At 48.5% G+C, this 16,002-nt stretch overlaps 1 protein-coding gene across 2 annotated transcripts; it reads left to right on the top strand.

Moving 5' to 3' along the window:
- The first annotated feature begins 2,259 nt into the window (after positions 1-2,259).
- Positions 2,260-9,824, top strand: LOC138810572 (serpin A11-like). Of its 2 annotated transcripts, none has more exons than XM_069997783.1 (5): positions 2,260-2,372; positions 4,683-5,328; positions 6,687-6,960; positions 7,655-7,802; positions 9,498-9,824. In XM_069997783.1, exons 2-5 carry the CDS (start codon positions 4,686-4,688, stop codon positions 9,699-9,701), a joined length of 1,269 nt encoding a protein of 422 aa, XP_069853884.1. In that variant the 5' UTR covers positions 2,260-2,372; positions 4,683-4,685; the 3' UTR covers positions 9,702-9,824. The 2 variants fall into 2 exon arrangements, with proteins under 2 accessions (XP_069853884.1, XP_069853883.1); XM_069997782.1 differs by lacking the exon at positions 2,260-2,372 and adding an exon at positions 3,640-3,925.
- The last annotated feature ends 6,178 nt before the right edge of the window (positions 9,825-16,002 follow it).

Below are 16,002 nucleotides of genomic sequence, written 5' to 3'. Positions count from 1 at the left end.
TCTTTCTCACATTCCTTATTCCCATAGGGCTTCTTTCCAGTGTGAAATTTTTATGTATTCCAGGAGCATTAAGACAAAAGAAAGATTTTCCCACATTGCCTACATTTAAGTGCCTTCTCTCCAGTGTGAGTTCTTTCATGTCTTTGAAGGCCACTGAACCTAGGGAAGGCTTTCCCACATTGCTTATATCCATTCAATTGCTTGCCAGTGTGAGGTTTTTCTTTCATGTTCTCAAATGGCACTGGATCTAGAAAAGGCTTTCTCACATTTTCTCACATTGCTTACCTTAATATGGTTTCTCTCCAGCGAGTTCTTTCAGATTTTTGAAGGTCACCAGAATGAGTGAATGCTTTTCCACATTGCTTACATCCCTAAGGTCTCTTGACAGCATGAGTTCTTTCATGTCTTCCAAGAGTGCTAGTTTTACCATATGGCCAATGTCCTCATGGTTTCCTCTCCCATGTAAAGGTGGCTGGGGCAAGGGAAAGCTTTCCTATGCTACTTACATAGAAGGTGTTCCTGTCCAGTTTGAAAGATTTCATCTTTATGAAGGGCACTAGAACAACTGAAGGCTTTCTCACATTGCTTACAGCCATAGGGTCTTTCTCCACTGTGAGTTCTCTCATGGCCTTGAAGGTCATTGAAAACAGCGAAGACTTTCTCCAAAGCTTACATCCATGGAGTTTCTCTTCAGTGTGAACTTTTTCAAGTTTGTGAAAAGAATTGGTACACAATTTGAGGGAAATGGTGGAAACGTGCAGCAGTGGAGCTCACTGGCCGTGGATGAAAGTGAACTATACAACTCGGGGGTGGACAGAAGGGAGGGACTAAGAGAGAGTGATAGAAGGGAAGATATTGTATGAAAGGAAATGTACTCATTACTTGACTCATGTAATTGTAATCCCTCTGTACACCACCTCTAAAATAACAGTAAAGAAAATAATTTTTAAAAGAAAGGAAATAAGATAGCTGAAGTCTTCTTCCTGGTTTCTACATATAAAAGGTTTCTCCTCTTTGTGAATTATTTCATGTACTTCCAAATCACTCAGGTTCCTGAATGCTTTGCCACAATGATTATATTCATGGTGTTAAAATGCAGCATTCTCATGAGATGGATGAAAAATGAACTTCATTTGCACAACACATGCGAAGGTATCACACGGCTGAGTCTTACCAGGTTCTCCCTCTTCATGTCTCTGAGAGCACTGGGAAGTGGAGTCTTTCCCACAGTCCTTAGAATTGTAAGGCCTCTCTCTATATCCATGATATACACAGGTTTTGTGTCCAGTGTGATTTGGAGGGACACATTTACTGGTGAATGAGATTTGTTTGTTTTTTTTTTTACATGCATGGTGTTAGTCCACTAAGAAGAGGTTTCTTAATTCACAATATGGTCTGGAGCCTACTGGAAAGGATTCTGCACAAATGCCACATTGTTTCTCTTCAGAGTCTTGCTACCCCTTCAGTTCTAGAGAGGCCATGTTCTTGAGCCTTTCCAAAATCAACTTTCCAATGGATCTACCAAAACCCACTTTTCCAAGGTGAAGTTTATGGCCACAGTCTCAAAGGTCACTGGCTTTCATTTCCCCTTCTGATAATCCCTGTTGTCACATTAGGTTGCAAAGGCTGCCAAAGCTGTCACCCAAAGTCTTCCAGCAACTGACACACAGTGGGTCTCTATTTGTGTGTGTGTTTACAACAAACAAGAACAAGATACAGGCTTTTTGTAAGAAGTTTAAAGACCATGAAAACACGCAAAGAAGAACATAAGTTACCTCTATTCCATAACTGAGCTATTCTCTCATAACAAGTGTTCCTTTAGGTCCAGACTTCTTCCTAGACATTTCAAAGACATGAGTGAATGAGAGTCTGGGGAACCATGCCAGGGGCTTTAACTGCAGCTTGCTCTATGTATTGATTTTCCCTCTGGTCCCTCCTACTCTTGTGGATTATATTGTTTATTGTAATGAATAATATGTAATAAGCAATGTATATAAATAATATCTGTAAATGTTATAAATATAGTATGAATGTAAATCCAGGGTGACTGGATTCTAAAACGCCCCAATACAAGGTCAGCAGCGGCCACACTGTCTCCCCCACCTTCATCGCCTCCATTGGCATCACTGTCACGTGCCCCAGAATCCACGGGACCCTGAAGCACAGGTCGTGCTTGTTTGAGAGACAGGGAACCAGGATCGGCTCTTTGGGGGAAAAAAAATCCTTCCCATTTGCTACGCTCACATTCATCCCAGTTCCAGGAATCTGCCTGACAAATATTGACCAGGCTTCAGAGGTCCTCAAACACCATTTCCCAGTATCAGGAAGCTGTCCAGGCAGAGGACCCAGACCCAGCTCAGTGACTTCGCTCTGTGAGTACACACTGGTGCCCGAACTGAAGCGGCCTGCCACCTCCTCCCTTCTCCCTCCTTCTGTCTCTGTCTCTGTCCCTGTCTCTGTCTCTGTCCTTGTCCCAGAATCTCTCTGCCTTTAGAGGCAGAGATGGGAACAGAGGCCTCTGAACAAGATACTAAATACTGCCTCTGAGTCTTGCAGTCAGAACTTCAGGTTTTCAAAAAACACTATCACAGAAAACTTGGCCTTAAAGAACTTGGAAAGAGGAAGTCAGAGTAATCCTAGCAGGAAGACAAGGAGATGGGAGGAGGACAATCCAAAGGAAAATGACAACATTTACTAAGAATTCTCTTCCTTGAAGAAACACACTTAAAATTCATAGTCAGGGATTGCCTCCTGCTCCTGCCTCTTGCTGGCTGTGTGCCCTGACTTCCCTACGATTTAAGGGATTTATAAGGGTTAAACAATACACAACCAAGGTTTCTCCACAAAGGTGTAAGCACAGTTGTGCAGGACTGCTCTCCACTGGATGTGACTTTTCTAGGCATTTCAAGATTTTCCATGTTTGAGTCAGCAGCACCAGTCACCCCAAACACCACCCTCCTTCCCTCCCTCCCCCGCACCTGTTTGTTCACAAACAGTGCTCTTGATTTTTTTTTCTTGGACCTTTCTGGAAAGGGCATTGAGGTGATCATTTCATGCAGCCTTGGTAGAGGGGAAGAAAACTTCCATCTTTTCCATGTGCGGATGCTTTGCATGTTACATGTCATAGAATTCTTACAGGCCCACCCCTTTTCCCCTTGCATTTTGCAGAAGGAGATACAGTTTTAAAAATAGTATTACTCTGTGACACACTAGAGGCCCAGCTCCAGCTAGCAACCAATTGGAGTCTTCTTTGGGAAGCAAACCTTTCTGCAAGTTTGGGGTCCTTGGGGGTACATAGGGTGCTGACTGCAACAGGGCAGGCCAGTGTTTGAATAGCTCTGCGTTTTCCAGGTTTCCTGTTCAGGGAAGTCCCTGTGTGAAGAGCTGTGACTGTGCTGGAGCGAAGATGTGGCCTTGGCGAGGTGCTCCCTGCACTTTGTCCAGCCAGAGGGTTTCGACACAGCAGATAAGGGACATCGTTTATCCTTTGTGGCAGCAGGCCTGCGTGGGTGGCCACGTGTTGCCACCAGGGACCAGAAGCCAACCTGCTGCAGTAGGCTCTGCCACTAACACAAAAGGCACAGGAGGGGCTGATTACGAGGATGAAGTTTTCAGGAGGACAGACAAGAGCTTGTGGTCATCAGCAGGCAGCCACTGCGCCTTGAAACTAAGGAGAGGGAACTGGAAGGCAGCAGGGTCTGGGAGGATTCAGGCTACAGGGTGGCAGCTGTCCCCTGTGGGACACCGAACAGCAGAGCTAGGGTGGGGACCGGCTGGTCCACAGTGTAGTTTTTCCTTGCACTCACTGCCCAGGCCGGACTCCTTCTGCTCCTGCACCTTTGCGACTTGGATGGGAGTAGAAGAGATGTGACACTCTGGGCACAGTTGGACTCACAGCTCTGCAAGCTGGATGTCCACAACCAAGGTGACCAGAGAGCTGATCTGCACTGACACGGGGCGGGGGCGGGGGGATCTGCTCCAATGCTGTCCCCTGGCTCCAGAGAGCAGCTTAGTTTGATTTGTAGAAACATGGTCTGTTCTTTCTCTCCGTGTCTGCATTAAACCACGGGCCTACTTGAATAACCTCATCTTAACTAATTGTATGTGCAATGACCTTATTCTAAGCAAGATCACATTTTCAGGTCCCGGAGGTTGGGAGTTCAGTTCGTTAACTTGGAGCACACACTCAACCCGTACAGATATGGTTCCCAACTCACTGCATAAGTGAAGACAGAGGCTCTCATCACCACAGAGAATACCTGCCATAGAGGGTAGCACCAGGTGTGGCAGTGTGCACCTGTGATCCCAGCACTTGGAATGCTGTAGATTCCAGGCAAGCCTAGGCTGCAGAGTGACACTGACCCTGTCTTAGAAAAGAACAGATAGCAGAGGCATGACAGAGACAGAGGTGATCTCTTTCACTCTCCTCGCAAGATCTACCAGCCCAGTTACTTTGCCCACTGGACTTGCAAGCTGTCCTCTTCCACACAGTTTTTACTGCCAATCATTGCCCATCCTCCAACTAATGAAAGAGAAAAACAGAGCACACTCATGTCCTGGTTAGGAAAGAACTGGTACTTATTATATCATCCTCTCTCTTGTTCTATCTTCCCTCCCTCCTTCCTTCCCTCTGTCCCCCCTCCCTTTCTTTCTTTGATGAGTGTTTGCCATCTTGTTTTCAGAGAATGAGTCCAACATGGCTGTGGCTGCTGGGAGCTGGGACCCTGGCCTCTGTCCATTGTCAGCCTTTTCCTGCCCATGGAGATAAGAATCTGGGGCGCCCCTCAGCCCCCCACCACCAGACCTCAGAGCCACAACCCATCTACCACAAAGTCACGCCAACCATTACCAGTTTTGCTTTGCATTTGTACAAGCAGCTGGCAGTGGGCAACCCAGGAAACATCCTCTTCTCCCCCGTGAGCCTCTCCAGCACCTTGGCCCTGCTTTCTCTTGGGGCCCAAGCGGACATCTCAACTCAGATCCTGGAGGGCCTGGGCTTCAACCTCACAGAGACCCCCGCCACGGACATCCACCGAGGCTTCCAGAGCCTCCTGCACACCCTGGCCCTGCCCAGCCCCAAACTGGAACTTAAAGTGGGAAACTCCTTGTTCCTGGACAAGCAGCTCAAGCCCCAGAGGCACTTTCTGGATAGCACCAAGGAGCTGTACGGAGCGCTCGCCTTCTCCGCCAACTTCACAGATTCTGCCGCCACAGGGAGGCAGATCAATGCCTACGTGAGGAAGCAGACGTACGGGAGGATCGCCCACTGCCTCCCAGAGCTCGGCCAAGACACGCTCATGGTTCTCCTGAACTTCTTCTTCTTCAAAGGTGAGTGAGGGCAGAAGATTCTGACAGAAGAGTCTGCAAGTAATTGCTCTCATACGAACATGCCTTGGCCAACCTCATGGGACTTGGTTGGCATTGACTGTGTAGCTCACACCCCATGGGGACTGGGGATGGGTAAGGCAGCAACACAGCTCAGAGGGAGGAGGATGTCCTTCTGTGTAGCGATGGGTGCTCTGGCACCGGGAGCCAAGGGAAGGCTTCCTGATAAAGGAGGCATTAAACGGAGACATGAAGACTGAGGAGACATGATGGAGGAGTTGGGCAAGCTCAGGTGAAGAGGCCATGGGAGAGGAGAGAGAGGAGGGCTGAGGCTGAGTAAAGTCTGCGGGAGAGAGACATCCTTGCATGGTGAAAGAACTGAAGCTAAGTTAGTTTTCTGGGACATAGAACACAGAAAAGCGTTGCCTAGAGAGAATGTCAAGAGTTGAAATATGGATTTGCACAGGGGCCATGTTGAGGATACCAGCCTTTATCAACAGACCTAAAGAACGTCCATAGAGACTGAAACCACAGAATGACATCAATGCATCTTTGTGGGAATGATTGCCATGGCAGGGCAAAGTTGTGCATGCCTATAATCTTGGCTACTTAAAAGGATGAATCCAAGAGTTTAAACTATACAGTATAATGAAATCCTATTGAGAAAGAGAGAGTCAGACAGACAGACAGACAGAGACAGAGAGGGAGGGAGGAAGATAACAAGGAAGGAAGGGAGGGAGGAAGGGAGGGAGGAAGAAAGGAAGGAAGGAAGAGAGGGAGGGAGGGAGGGAGGGAGGGAGGGAGGGAGGGAGGGAGGGAGGGAGGGAAAGAAAAGAGAGAAAGATCACTTTGTTTGCCATCTGGTTTAGAGAGGAGTGATGGGGACAGTTTGCTCACAGTGGTGCGGTGTGAGCACAAACCATAGCCTTGAGGGAATCCAAAGCATCTGGCTTCTCTTTAGAAACAGATTGTCCAGAGGTGTCTGGGCTAAGAGAATCCATTCAGTGAGGTTGCCAATGTGTCCCAAATTGGGAGGCTTGAGCACATTCACAAAGAGTCCATTTCCTCATCTCTGGTATGGAGATAAAAAGAAATGTCGCCTATTGATTTCTGTGATGAGTTAAAGATGTAGTGCCTCACACGTGGATGGTTTAGTAGATGGAAATCCCTTCTGTGGCCCCTTATACACGATCATTCTTCCAAACCAGAACTAGCCTGTAGGACCTTAGAGCTCCTGCCAGGCCCTCCTGACTCTCTCCATGGTGCAGCTTTCCCTCCTATCCAAGCCCCTTCCCCAGCAAGGCTGTCCGAAGCTGCTCTCTGCCTGGGTGCTCACGGCCCTGTGGCTTTTGTGTCCCCAGCCAAGTGGAAGCATCCCTTCGACCGCTACCAGACCCGGAAGCAGGACAGCTTTTTCGTGGATGAGAAGACCTCGCTCCGTGTGCCCTTGATGCAGCAGAAGGAGATGCACAGGTTCCTCTATGACCAGGAGGTGGCCTGCACCGTCCTCCAGATAGAGTACAGCGGCACCGCCCTGCTGCTGCTGGTCCTCCCTGACCCCGGGAAAATGCAGCAGGTGGAGGCCGCCATGCAGCCCGAGACCCTGAGGAGGTGGAGCCGACTCTCACCGCCCAGGTGGGTGCTGAGTGGCAAGATGTCGGCCATGTGTGCTCAAGCACTGGAGCAGGTTTTGATCTGCTCCTGTTTCATGAGCTCAACCGGTAGGTTGGCTCACTGGCCTGCCCTAATGTTTCATTTCTTTGAGAGTGTGGAGATAAGGACATGATGTTTAACTAACGCACATCTAGCACACATATTATGTACTTCGATTACATTTGCCTTTCCATTCCCCTCTTAGGCATCCCCCCTTCCGACTTCCATTTTCTTCCCCAAGAATCCCCTTCAGTAGACAGACTTAAGATATAGTTCAGAAGTTGAGCCAGCAGAACTCACAAATGAATCAGATGTGGAGGTGGAAAAGGGGAAACAGTGTTTACTTTACATGACATCATGTCTATTCATCCAGGTTAGCCTTGTCAAAACCTAGCTCACATCTGGCACCTAGAAAGCCCACTACCAAGGCAGTGAAGATGAAGAGGACAAATAGCTATGCCGGGAGACTTCTCATATCCAGCCCCAGGACATGTTGTGAAGTCTGAATCGAGGGAGTATCATGTGTGGTCATGTGATACGCTGCAGTGGGAAGACTGTGGGTGCCCCGTGCTGACAACCCCGGCTGTGTCCCCCACGGTGTGGGCTGCCAGCAGACAGGGCCCCTGCAGCACACGTAACCAGATGGAACCTTTCCTGTGTCTGATTTTCTCTGCAGTCTGTTGGATTTGCACTTGCCGAGGTTTTCAATTTCTGGAACGTATAACCTGGAAGAGATCCTTCCTCAGATTGGCCTCACCAACATATTCAATGTGGAAACTGGCCTGTCCGGAATCATGGGGCAGCTCAACAAAACCGTCTCCCAGGTGAGGCCATCAATACCTACCTCCCTCCTCCCGCAGGATGCATCTGAAAACCACAGTCCCCATTCATTCTGTGACACCTCCACACTACAGTCAAGGACTTTGCATAGGGTAGATGCTCATTCTAGATCATTCATGAAGATGTAATTTTCCCAGGTATGGGGTAGTTTTATTTTTATTCCTCAGATTTTCTCCTAGGGCTGCTGTTAAGCTCTGTTTTCATTACAGCTCTGGAGAGGTGTAGGATGTGAGCGGCGAGCGTATCAGTCAGCTTTCCTAAAGTAACAAGCATCCCTGAATCTCAGCACATGAGATTATAACCATCAATATTGCATGTCAGGAATAGATCACTACCATCAGCTACAGATGAGCTTCCGGTGATTTCTTCCTGCCTGGATGGAGGTTGAAGAAAAAGCTGCTGTTTGGGGCATAGCATTCTCAGATGAGAGGGGGAAAGCAAGAGAAAATGTACTGAGCTGAGACTCTCACCTCTTCCCCCTATGGCTCTATCGTGGCCACTGTCATTCTACCAGATGAAGCAAGTCCCACTTGCCAGACAGTTACCAATGGGGACACATAGGCCATGTGAAGTGGGAAGGACTGATAACCCTCTAACAAGAAGAGAATCAGGGGATGGGAATCATTGAATTATTATTCAGTCTTTTACAGGAAGGAAGGCAGCAAAGATTGGGTTATTGTTCTTATTTCAGAATAGAATTGTTCATTGCCATTGGACTGTTTGCTAGGGACTTCATTCTGTCTTCTATCTGGGAACAAAAAACTGAGAGTGGAGTGGCCAACCAAGGCCATTGTGTGTGTGTGTGTGTGTGTGTGTGTGTGTGTGTGTGTGTGTGTATGAGTGTGTGTGTGCGCATACATGACTATCTGTATGTGTATATGTGTGTAAGTGTATACATGCCTGCTCTGTGTGTGTATGTGCATAAGTATATGTGTGTGTGTGCACTTGTGTGGGTTTAAGTGGACACATGCCTGCTTTGTGTGTGTGTGTGTGTGTGTGTGTGTGTGTGTGTGTGTGTAGGAAGGGTGAAAAACAAGGAAAAAATAGGTCAGCTTTTTAAAGACCATTTTCACAGTGACCTAGACTGATACGGGTGTCTTTTCATAGAGCCTTTTAGAAATAAAAGGGAATGTCAAGGCTCCATCTTTCAACCTCTTTCAAAGCCTCAGAACGCTTCATTCCCAGGAAGTTGTGTAAAAGAGCAGTTTTAAAAACAAACCACAGCTCCTGCCCTGGAGGCCAGTAGATGGCCTGATTTCACCAAGCTCATTAAGAACCACTGCTTTAGGTTGACCAGTCATTTTGAAGACAACAACACTGAGGCACAGTGAGATTAAATGCAGCTCATTGCAATGCAAAGACACACCAGGACATGGGCAGTGCTCCTGCAGGTGCTGCTGGCTTTGCAGCCTGAGAGGACTCAGGAGCCCCAGCCTGGTCGGGCTCAACTGTCTCCTGCCAAAGGGCACTCATTGTCATGAGGCAAACCCACTGGGGTAGGGAAGGAAGAGAAACGGAGAGGCAGAAGGGAGAATGAGGTAAGGGCTGGGGTTACTCCCTAGGCAGGCAGGACTGTGGGCCTAGATGTGGTCCTACTCCATCTCCCCATTGTACTGCAGATGTAGCCTTTGCCATGGAAACCCTGGCTTCATAGCAGCCCTCTCTGTCTCCTCTCCTAGGTGTCCCACAAGGCGGTGATTGACATGAATGAGAAAGGAACGGAGGCAGGGGCCGCCTCCGGCCTCCTCTCCCAGCCCTCGCCTCTGAATGTGACCTGGACACCACATGCCCACTTCAGCAGGCCTTTCTTGCTGCTCCTTTGGGAGGTGACCACCCAGAGTCTACTCTTTCTGGGGAAAGTGGTCAACCCGGCTGCAGGGTGACTGTGATGAGGGCCAGGGGTGTCTTTTCTACCCAACTGAACAGAAAAGCCAGCCCCCACCTGTGTGGCCGGACCCTTGCAGGCCAGAGCATCATGTTCCGATTCTAATAAAGCTGGCATTGGGTCTGTGAGCACGGAGGATCTGCGCTGAGGAGGAGGGCGCTCCCCAGAGCCACTTCTCGCCATTCGCCCCAGCACCACCTCACCTCTGGCACTAGCTGAGACGAGGAAACACTCATGTCCCAGTCCTCTTGCAGATATCTGCTGAGTGTCCTTTGAGTAAGGGACACTGTAAAGACACCGGGGACCTGCGGACAAATGAGCGAATGCACTCTTCTATGGTGTCATCACCAAGACGTTGAGAACTAGATCACTGTGCTGGGTCAGACTAGTGCACTCCTGGGGCAGCTAAGGCAAATGAGAAAAGAGCATCAGAGCATCAGAGCTGAGTCACTCTAAAACCAAGGAAAGTGTGAGGCCAGAAGGATGATAAATGTAGGACAGAATGTGGTTGGTGGGTGAATTTGGGACTGTGTTCTGTGGAGATGGAGCCCCTTCAGAAAACAGAAGTTCAGCACCCCCACACATGCATCTGTAATGAGTCGGGGCACGGGTGCCAACTTAGTCATGTCCCATATGCACGCATCTGACACCTGACACGCACCTGAAATCTCCCCTGTGAAAATGACCCCGGGAGCAAAGGGTTGCTAGCTGTATGCTGGATCTTTGAGCGTGGAGAAGAGGAGATTTTATTCACTGAGTGTTCAAAACCGGGATGTTCTTCAGATTCTAATAGAACAGGAATCTGGAAGCAGACATGCCATACTCCAGTTCAGACCCCAATCTCTCCAGCAGTTCTCCAATGGTAGTATGCATAAGAACTGTGTGTTAAAAGAACATGGATGACCAAGGTTGGTGATTGTTGGCTGTGACTTTGAACCAAGATTCTTCAGGAAACCCTGTGCACTTGAGTAGGGCTCCTTGACATGAACCAGGGACCCCAGAATCTTATTGCTCTAAAGTTCAAACGCAAACATTGGGTCTTAACACCAAGATGTGACCCCACACAAAAGCCAGTGGCAGGTGGGAGATGAGGGGAGGTAAGGAGAGGGAGATGTGGGAGAAAACAGAAAGAGATTATGGTTACCCCACACCCACACTGCAGGAGCTGTGGTCCAGGTGAGAAAGAAAGCTCTCCCCAGGAATCTAGACAGACAGACCTACTAATGCAGCCTTACATGATATCAGGAAGCAATTAGCCAACTGCACTTCACCCAGACATGGGGCAGAGACTTGCACTGACATTTTAACCCTCTGAGTCTGTAAAGTTCCCAAATCTGTGTCGCTAGCACAGCTGTGGGCCAGTAGTGTGACTGTCTATAAATGATGAAATAACACCAGGGTGGCCTGGGCTGGGAAGTGCCTTGGCTTCCACATGCCTGTTACAGAGTTATTAACGAAACAACATTGAAACCAGGACTCTGCCATCTGCCTTCCCAGCCTCATATCTAAGACGAGGCATGCTCCTCACAGCCATTCAAATCCAGATAACAGGAACCCTCACCTACCTTTTACCACACACCTTTTACCTAGAGAGAAAATATGTTGGCCTTCTTGGGAGGCAGGTGCCCCGTGCTGGGTACCCAGAGGCATCGACCTATCCCTCTCTTTTTGGACTGACTTTTAAAAAGGCTTAAAATAGATAAAACGCAATGTGCCCTCAACCCTACCTAACACTCAGGAGTCTGAGATATGAGGATCACAGTTCAAAGCCAGCCCAGTCAGAAAGGTCCATGAGACTCTTATCTCCAATAACCTACTCAGAAAAAGCTGGAAGTGGTGCTATGGATCAAGTGGTTGAGTGCTAGCCTTGAGCCAAAGAAGCTCAGAGAGACCATCCAGGCCCTGAGTTCAAGTCCCATGACACATGCACGCACACACACACACACACACACACACACACACGCACACACACACACAATTTTTTACAATAAAAGTATACAAACATGTTGCCATTTACTTAATATTTAAACTGTCAGGGTTATTCTGTGGTTTTACTTACTCTATCTGGAGCCCAGGGAGGCATACTTTTTTTCGATGGATTAGAAAGAAGAGAGTTACATGATGCTGCAAAATAGGCCAGCCAGCATCATGGCAGAGGGAGGAGTATTCAGAAGGAAGTTGTGAGCTAGACCCTTGTGTCTACGACATGAACAAACCCTAAGGAGCTTCTTGGGGAATTAGACACGTGGCTCAGTTGTCCCAGTGTCCAGGTGGGCATGCAACCTCTTGCCACACTGTGGGTGAGGCCCCAGCTGATCACAAAGGTAGGGCGGGCCCAGTGAGGCCTGGCCCAGAACTGCACAGCTGGTTGTCTCTTGTTTGGAACCACTAATGTGGAAGGAAGGCGTGATGCAGCAAAAGGTAACAGAGGCAATCGTGGGTTTGCCTCAAGAAGGCTGCGCTGAGATCACATGACACATTGCCGTTCCCGAGTGCCAGGTCCTGGCAGGTCCACCCTCACTGTTCTCCCCAAGGTCTGAGGGAACAAGTGTTGGGGTACCTACTGGGGTTAAGGGACCCTACAGGCCTAAAGGGCTCTGGAACTGGGAATGATAGAATTACATATGAGCTGAATGCTGATGGCTCACACCTGTAACCCTAGCTACTCAGGTGGCTGGGATCTGAGGACCATGGTTTGAAGCCAACCCAAACAGGAAAGCCCATAAGACTCTAATCTCCAATTAACCACCAAAAATCGGGAAGTAGAGTTATGGCTTAAGAGGTAGAGCACTAGCCTTGTACAAAAACACACAGGGACAGTGTCCAGGCCCTGAGTTCAAGCCCTAAGACAGCACACACAAAAAAATGAGGTGTGGATCTTGGTGAAGGTAATCCACTCATATCCCACCACCCTGGAAGCAGAGAGAAGAACCAGTTCTCTGGTTCAGCACCAACTTAGTGCTCCTGATTGGTCCAGGAGCTAAAAGTTCCTCAGGCTGGTTCAGTCATGGAGGGTGTGCTTTAAGGACAGGGCTATGTAAAGGAGGGCAGCTTCTCGATCCACCCTACAAAATCTGCTCCTGTTAATGTTTAAATAACAACAAATAGTAACAGATAGGGGCTGGGAATGTGGCTTAGTGGTAGAGTGCTTGCCTAGCATGCACCAAGCCTTGGGTTTGATTCCTCAGCACCACATAAACAGAAAGAGTAACAGATACTTACAAGAATGGACATCAGAACACTGGTAACAGCAAACACAGGCGAGGATGAGTGAAGCCACCATTTCGAGTGGGGTACAAACTGGTACAGCCACCTTAGGGACAGTTTGGCAATCATCAGGGTCCCTGAGAGACCAGGCAGAGACTTCTGTGTGTGTGGTTCTGGGGAATCAAGCCCAGGACTCCATGCATGCTAAGATACCACTACCACTCAGCTCTGCACTGCACCCTAAGGTTGCCAGTCCCACAGCAGGGCATTCTATCCACTTCATCTCATATTTTATGTTCCAATATTCTCCATAGAGGAGGCTCAGGAGGGTCTTTCATAGAGGAAATGATTGCTTCCAATATCCTGGAATTTAAAAAAAAAGGGAAAGGTAAAATAAAAAACTGCCTGTGGGTCATGAAAATTATAAGAAGAATGAGTAAAAGGAGGAGGCAACAATGCTTGATAAGAAATGTACTCATTATCTTGCCCATGTAACTATAACCCCTCGGTACGGTATTTTCACAATAAAAAAAGAACTAAAAAAATAAGAAGAACGAGAATTCCAATGGCTTTTCAACCACTTCTAATAATTTGGGGAGTAGTTGGAAAGAACTCAGAACCACTCAGATTTCTGGGAAGCATATTGCTTCAACTTCTCAATGTCTGCCTTGTGACTTGCAGAGCTCAGCAATGATTTGAGGCATAGCTCTAACTGTGATTTTTATTGTTCATTAGTTTGAGTGCCACAGAAGCTGTTACCACAGTTCGGGTGTACATGGGAGCCATACTGCTCTTAGGCTTTGAACTTCTACTTCATGTACACCTAAGTGAAGACCAAGCAATAAGAAGTAAAGATGGGTTGGGGGTGGGGGCAGTGTGGGGAGGAATAAGGTCTTCCTGGGGGCTGATCTTCTATGTCCCATCTGGCACTCAGACACCCATCAGATGTGCCAAGTCCTCTTTGTGGAGATGTCTACACAGACTGACCAAGAGGGTGCCAGAAAGCAATCAGAATTCAGGTTGCTTTTCTGGGAATAGGTGGGGCAAGGAGGTCTAGGTGAAAGGCCAGGTCCTGGCCAAAGAGAGCCCTAAGGGACCACCAGAGATTGGGAGGAGGAGCTTCTGGTCATCACAGCTCAGCTTTCCCTCTGTTTCCTCACCAGGACCTGCTCCCCTTTCCTCAGTGGGAAAAGGGGAAGGGCAGTACTAGGTGTGGTGGAAGCTGCCGAACTGCCTGCCCTCCTCACTCCAGCTCACAAACAAAGCAACTGAGTTTGTTTTGTTTTCCTTCTTTCTTCCTTCCTTCCTTCCTTCCTTCCTTCCTTCCTTCCTTCCTTCCTTTCTTTCTTTCTTTCTTTCTTTCTTTCTTTCTTTCTTTCTTTCTTTCTTTCTTCCTTTCTTCCTTTCTTTCTCTCTCTCTCTCTCTTTCTCTCCCTTCCTTCCTTCCTTCCATTCTAAACATCTTGTATTAGTTTTGGTCTCAGTATAAACCCTACAGTCAGATCACCTGCAGTCTAGGAATGTAAACAAGCTTTGGGATTACGTGCTACCCCTCCTGCCTCCCCCAAACATTGTTAGAATGTCCCTCCATCCTTTACCAGCTTTGTGGTGGCCTACAGCTCATTACTTGGCCCGCTAAGATCCTTTCTTGACATGTCTAATCACCAAAGTATGAAACTCAGGGGTGCCATGTGAGGAAAAACAAGAAAACCTGTGTTACAAACTCAGAGTCAAATAGAGCAGGTGCCACATGCTCTGGGATGTCAGCCATCACCATCATGTTAACAGGTGCTGTGTGCAAATAGCTGTGATGCAACAAAAATGGAGGAAGGGAGGGAGGTGAGGACGGAGGCAGACATGGTCAGCATAGAGCTAACTTGCTGGGCCTCAGTGTCTCACTCCTTCTGAGAGGTAACATCCAAATCAAAATGGATGTAGAAGAGTTAAGAAAGAATAAAGGATCATGTCTGGAATTGAAGCCACCAGAAGCTTCCTTCTACACAATCTCACACCTTGAAAGGTTTGAGACAACCATGAGCCTGACTCCAGTGATGTGTGCTGGCCTCCAAACACTGTGGCTGTATCCCTTCCTCCTGCCCCAAGGAATGCTCCTTTTCCACAAAGGCCTGAGTCCTGCTTCATCTTGTTGAGCCCAGGCCACTTCCAATCCCAGTCTCCCACATGCTCTGTACCTCATTGCCCCCCACTCCCCTGCCACCCTCATGAAACTCTCTGTTTTCTCCCAAGCTTATTGGACTTTGTGGTGTGCCAGAGGTACTCCCTCTTGGCCAATCTGTACTTGGGACTGGATGAGTGGATCCAACTACATCCTTTAGAACCTGGCAGGCAGTCCATGTTCTAGATGAATCTGTAAGGATCGAAGAGGTGACGCCCCTGTTGGAGTGCATCTAAGGATGTGTATTGGAAATGACAGCAGTGGAGGACTCAGAGAAGTCAAGCAAACAGAAACACTCTGGTAAACATGAAAAAGTGTACAGGGCCGATGGATCTACCTCCTGCCAGCCTCTGAGCTGGGCAAGTTCCAGGAAGCACAGCTCTGTGGTGTGAGCCACCTCCCCAGGGCTGAGCTATGGACAACAAGGCCCAGAGGCCTGCTGCCTGCCCTCAGCCCTCGGGCCAGGGGAGTCCTGCTCGCCCAGCCAGCCCTGCCTGTGCTTCCCTGAGGTCCTGGCCACCCCCTGATGTTTTTCTTCCCAATAGGAGCTCAGCACCCCATGTCCTGGGACAGCAGAGGATGGGGTGGGGTGGGCAGTGTCAGTGCCATTGATAGAGGGGAAAAAGTCAACAGGAACCTCCGCAGATGGAAAGAGCCCACTCAACAGGGCAAAGTGACAAACTGTCCAGAACGTTCATCCTGGGTAGAGTGAAATGGGACAGGTTGACTCTTAACCTTTGCCGGATTCACGATGTCCTTCCTGCTCAGAATATGAAAAGAGCAGAGATAAAGTAAGGTGCAAGGAAGGACCATGCCAAGAAGAGGTTCCCTACCTCCATGTGGAAGGGGCGGAGCTGAGCTTCATTTTCCCTGCCTCTCTTCACCCTGTTGCTGGCCACAGCCCACAGACTCCCCT

This window comes from Dipodomys merriami, unplaced genomic scaffold, assembly GCF_024711535.1.
Source record: "Dipodomys merriami isolate MVZ:Mamm:240054 unplaced genomic scaffold, mDipMer1.0.p SCAF_50, whole genome shotgun sequence".
Classification (NCBI taxonomy): Eukaryota; Metazoa; Chordata; class Mammalia; order Rodentia; family Heteromyidae; genus Dipodomys; species Dipodomys merriami.
The sequence above is the reverse complement of the archived record's forward strand: the minus strand, read 5'-3'. Positions and strand labels throughout refer to the sequence as shown.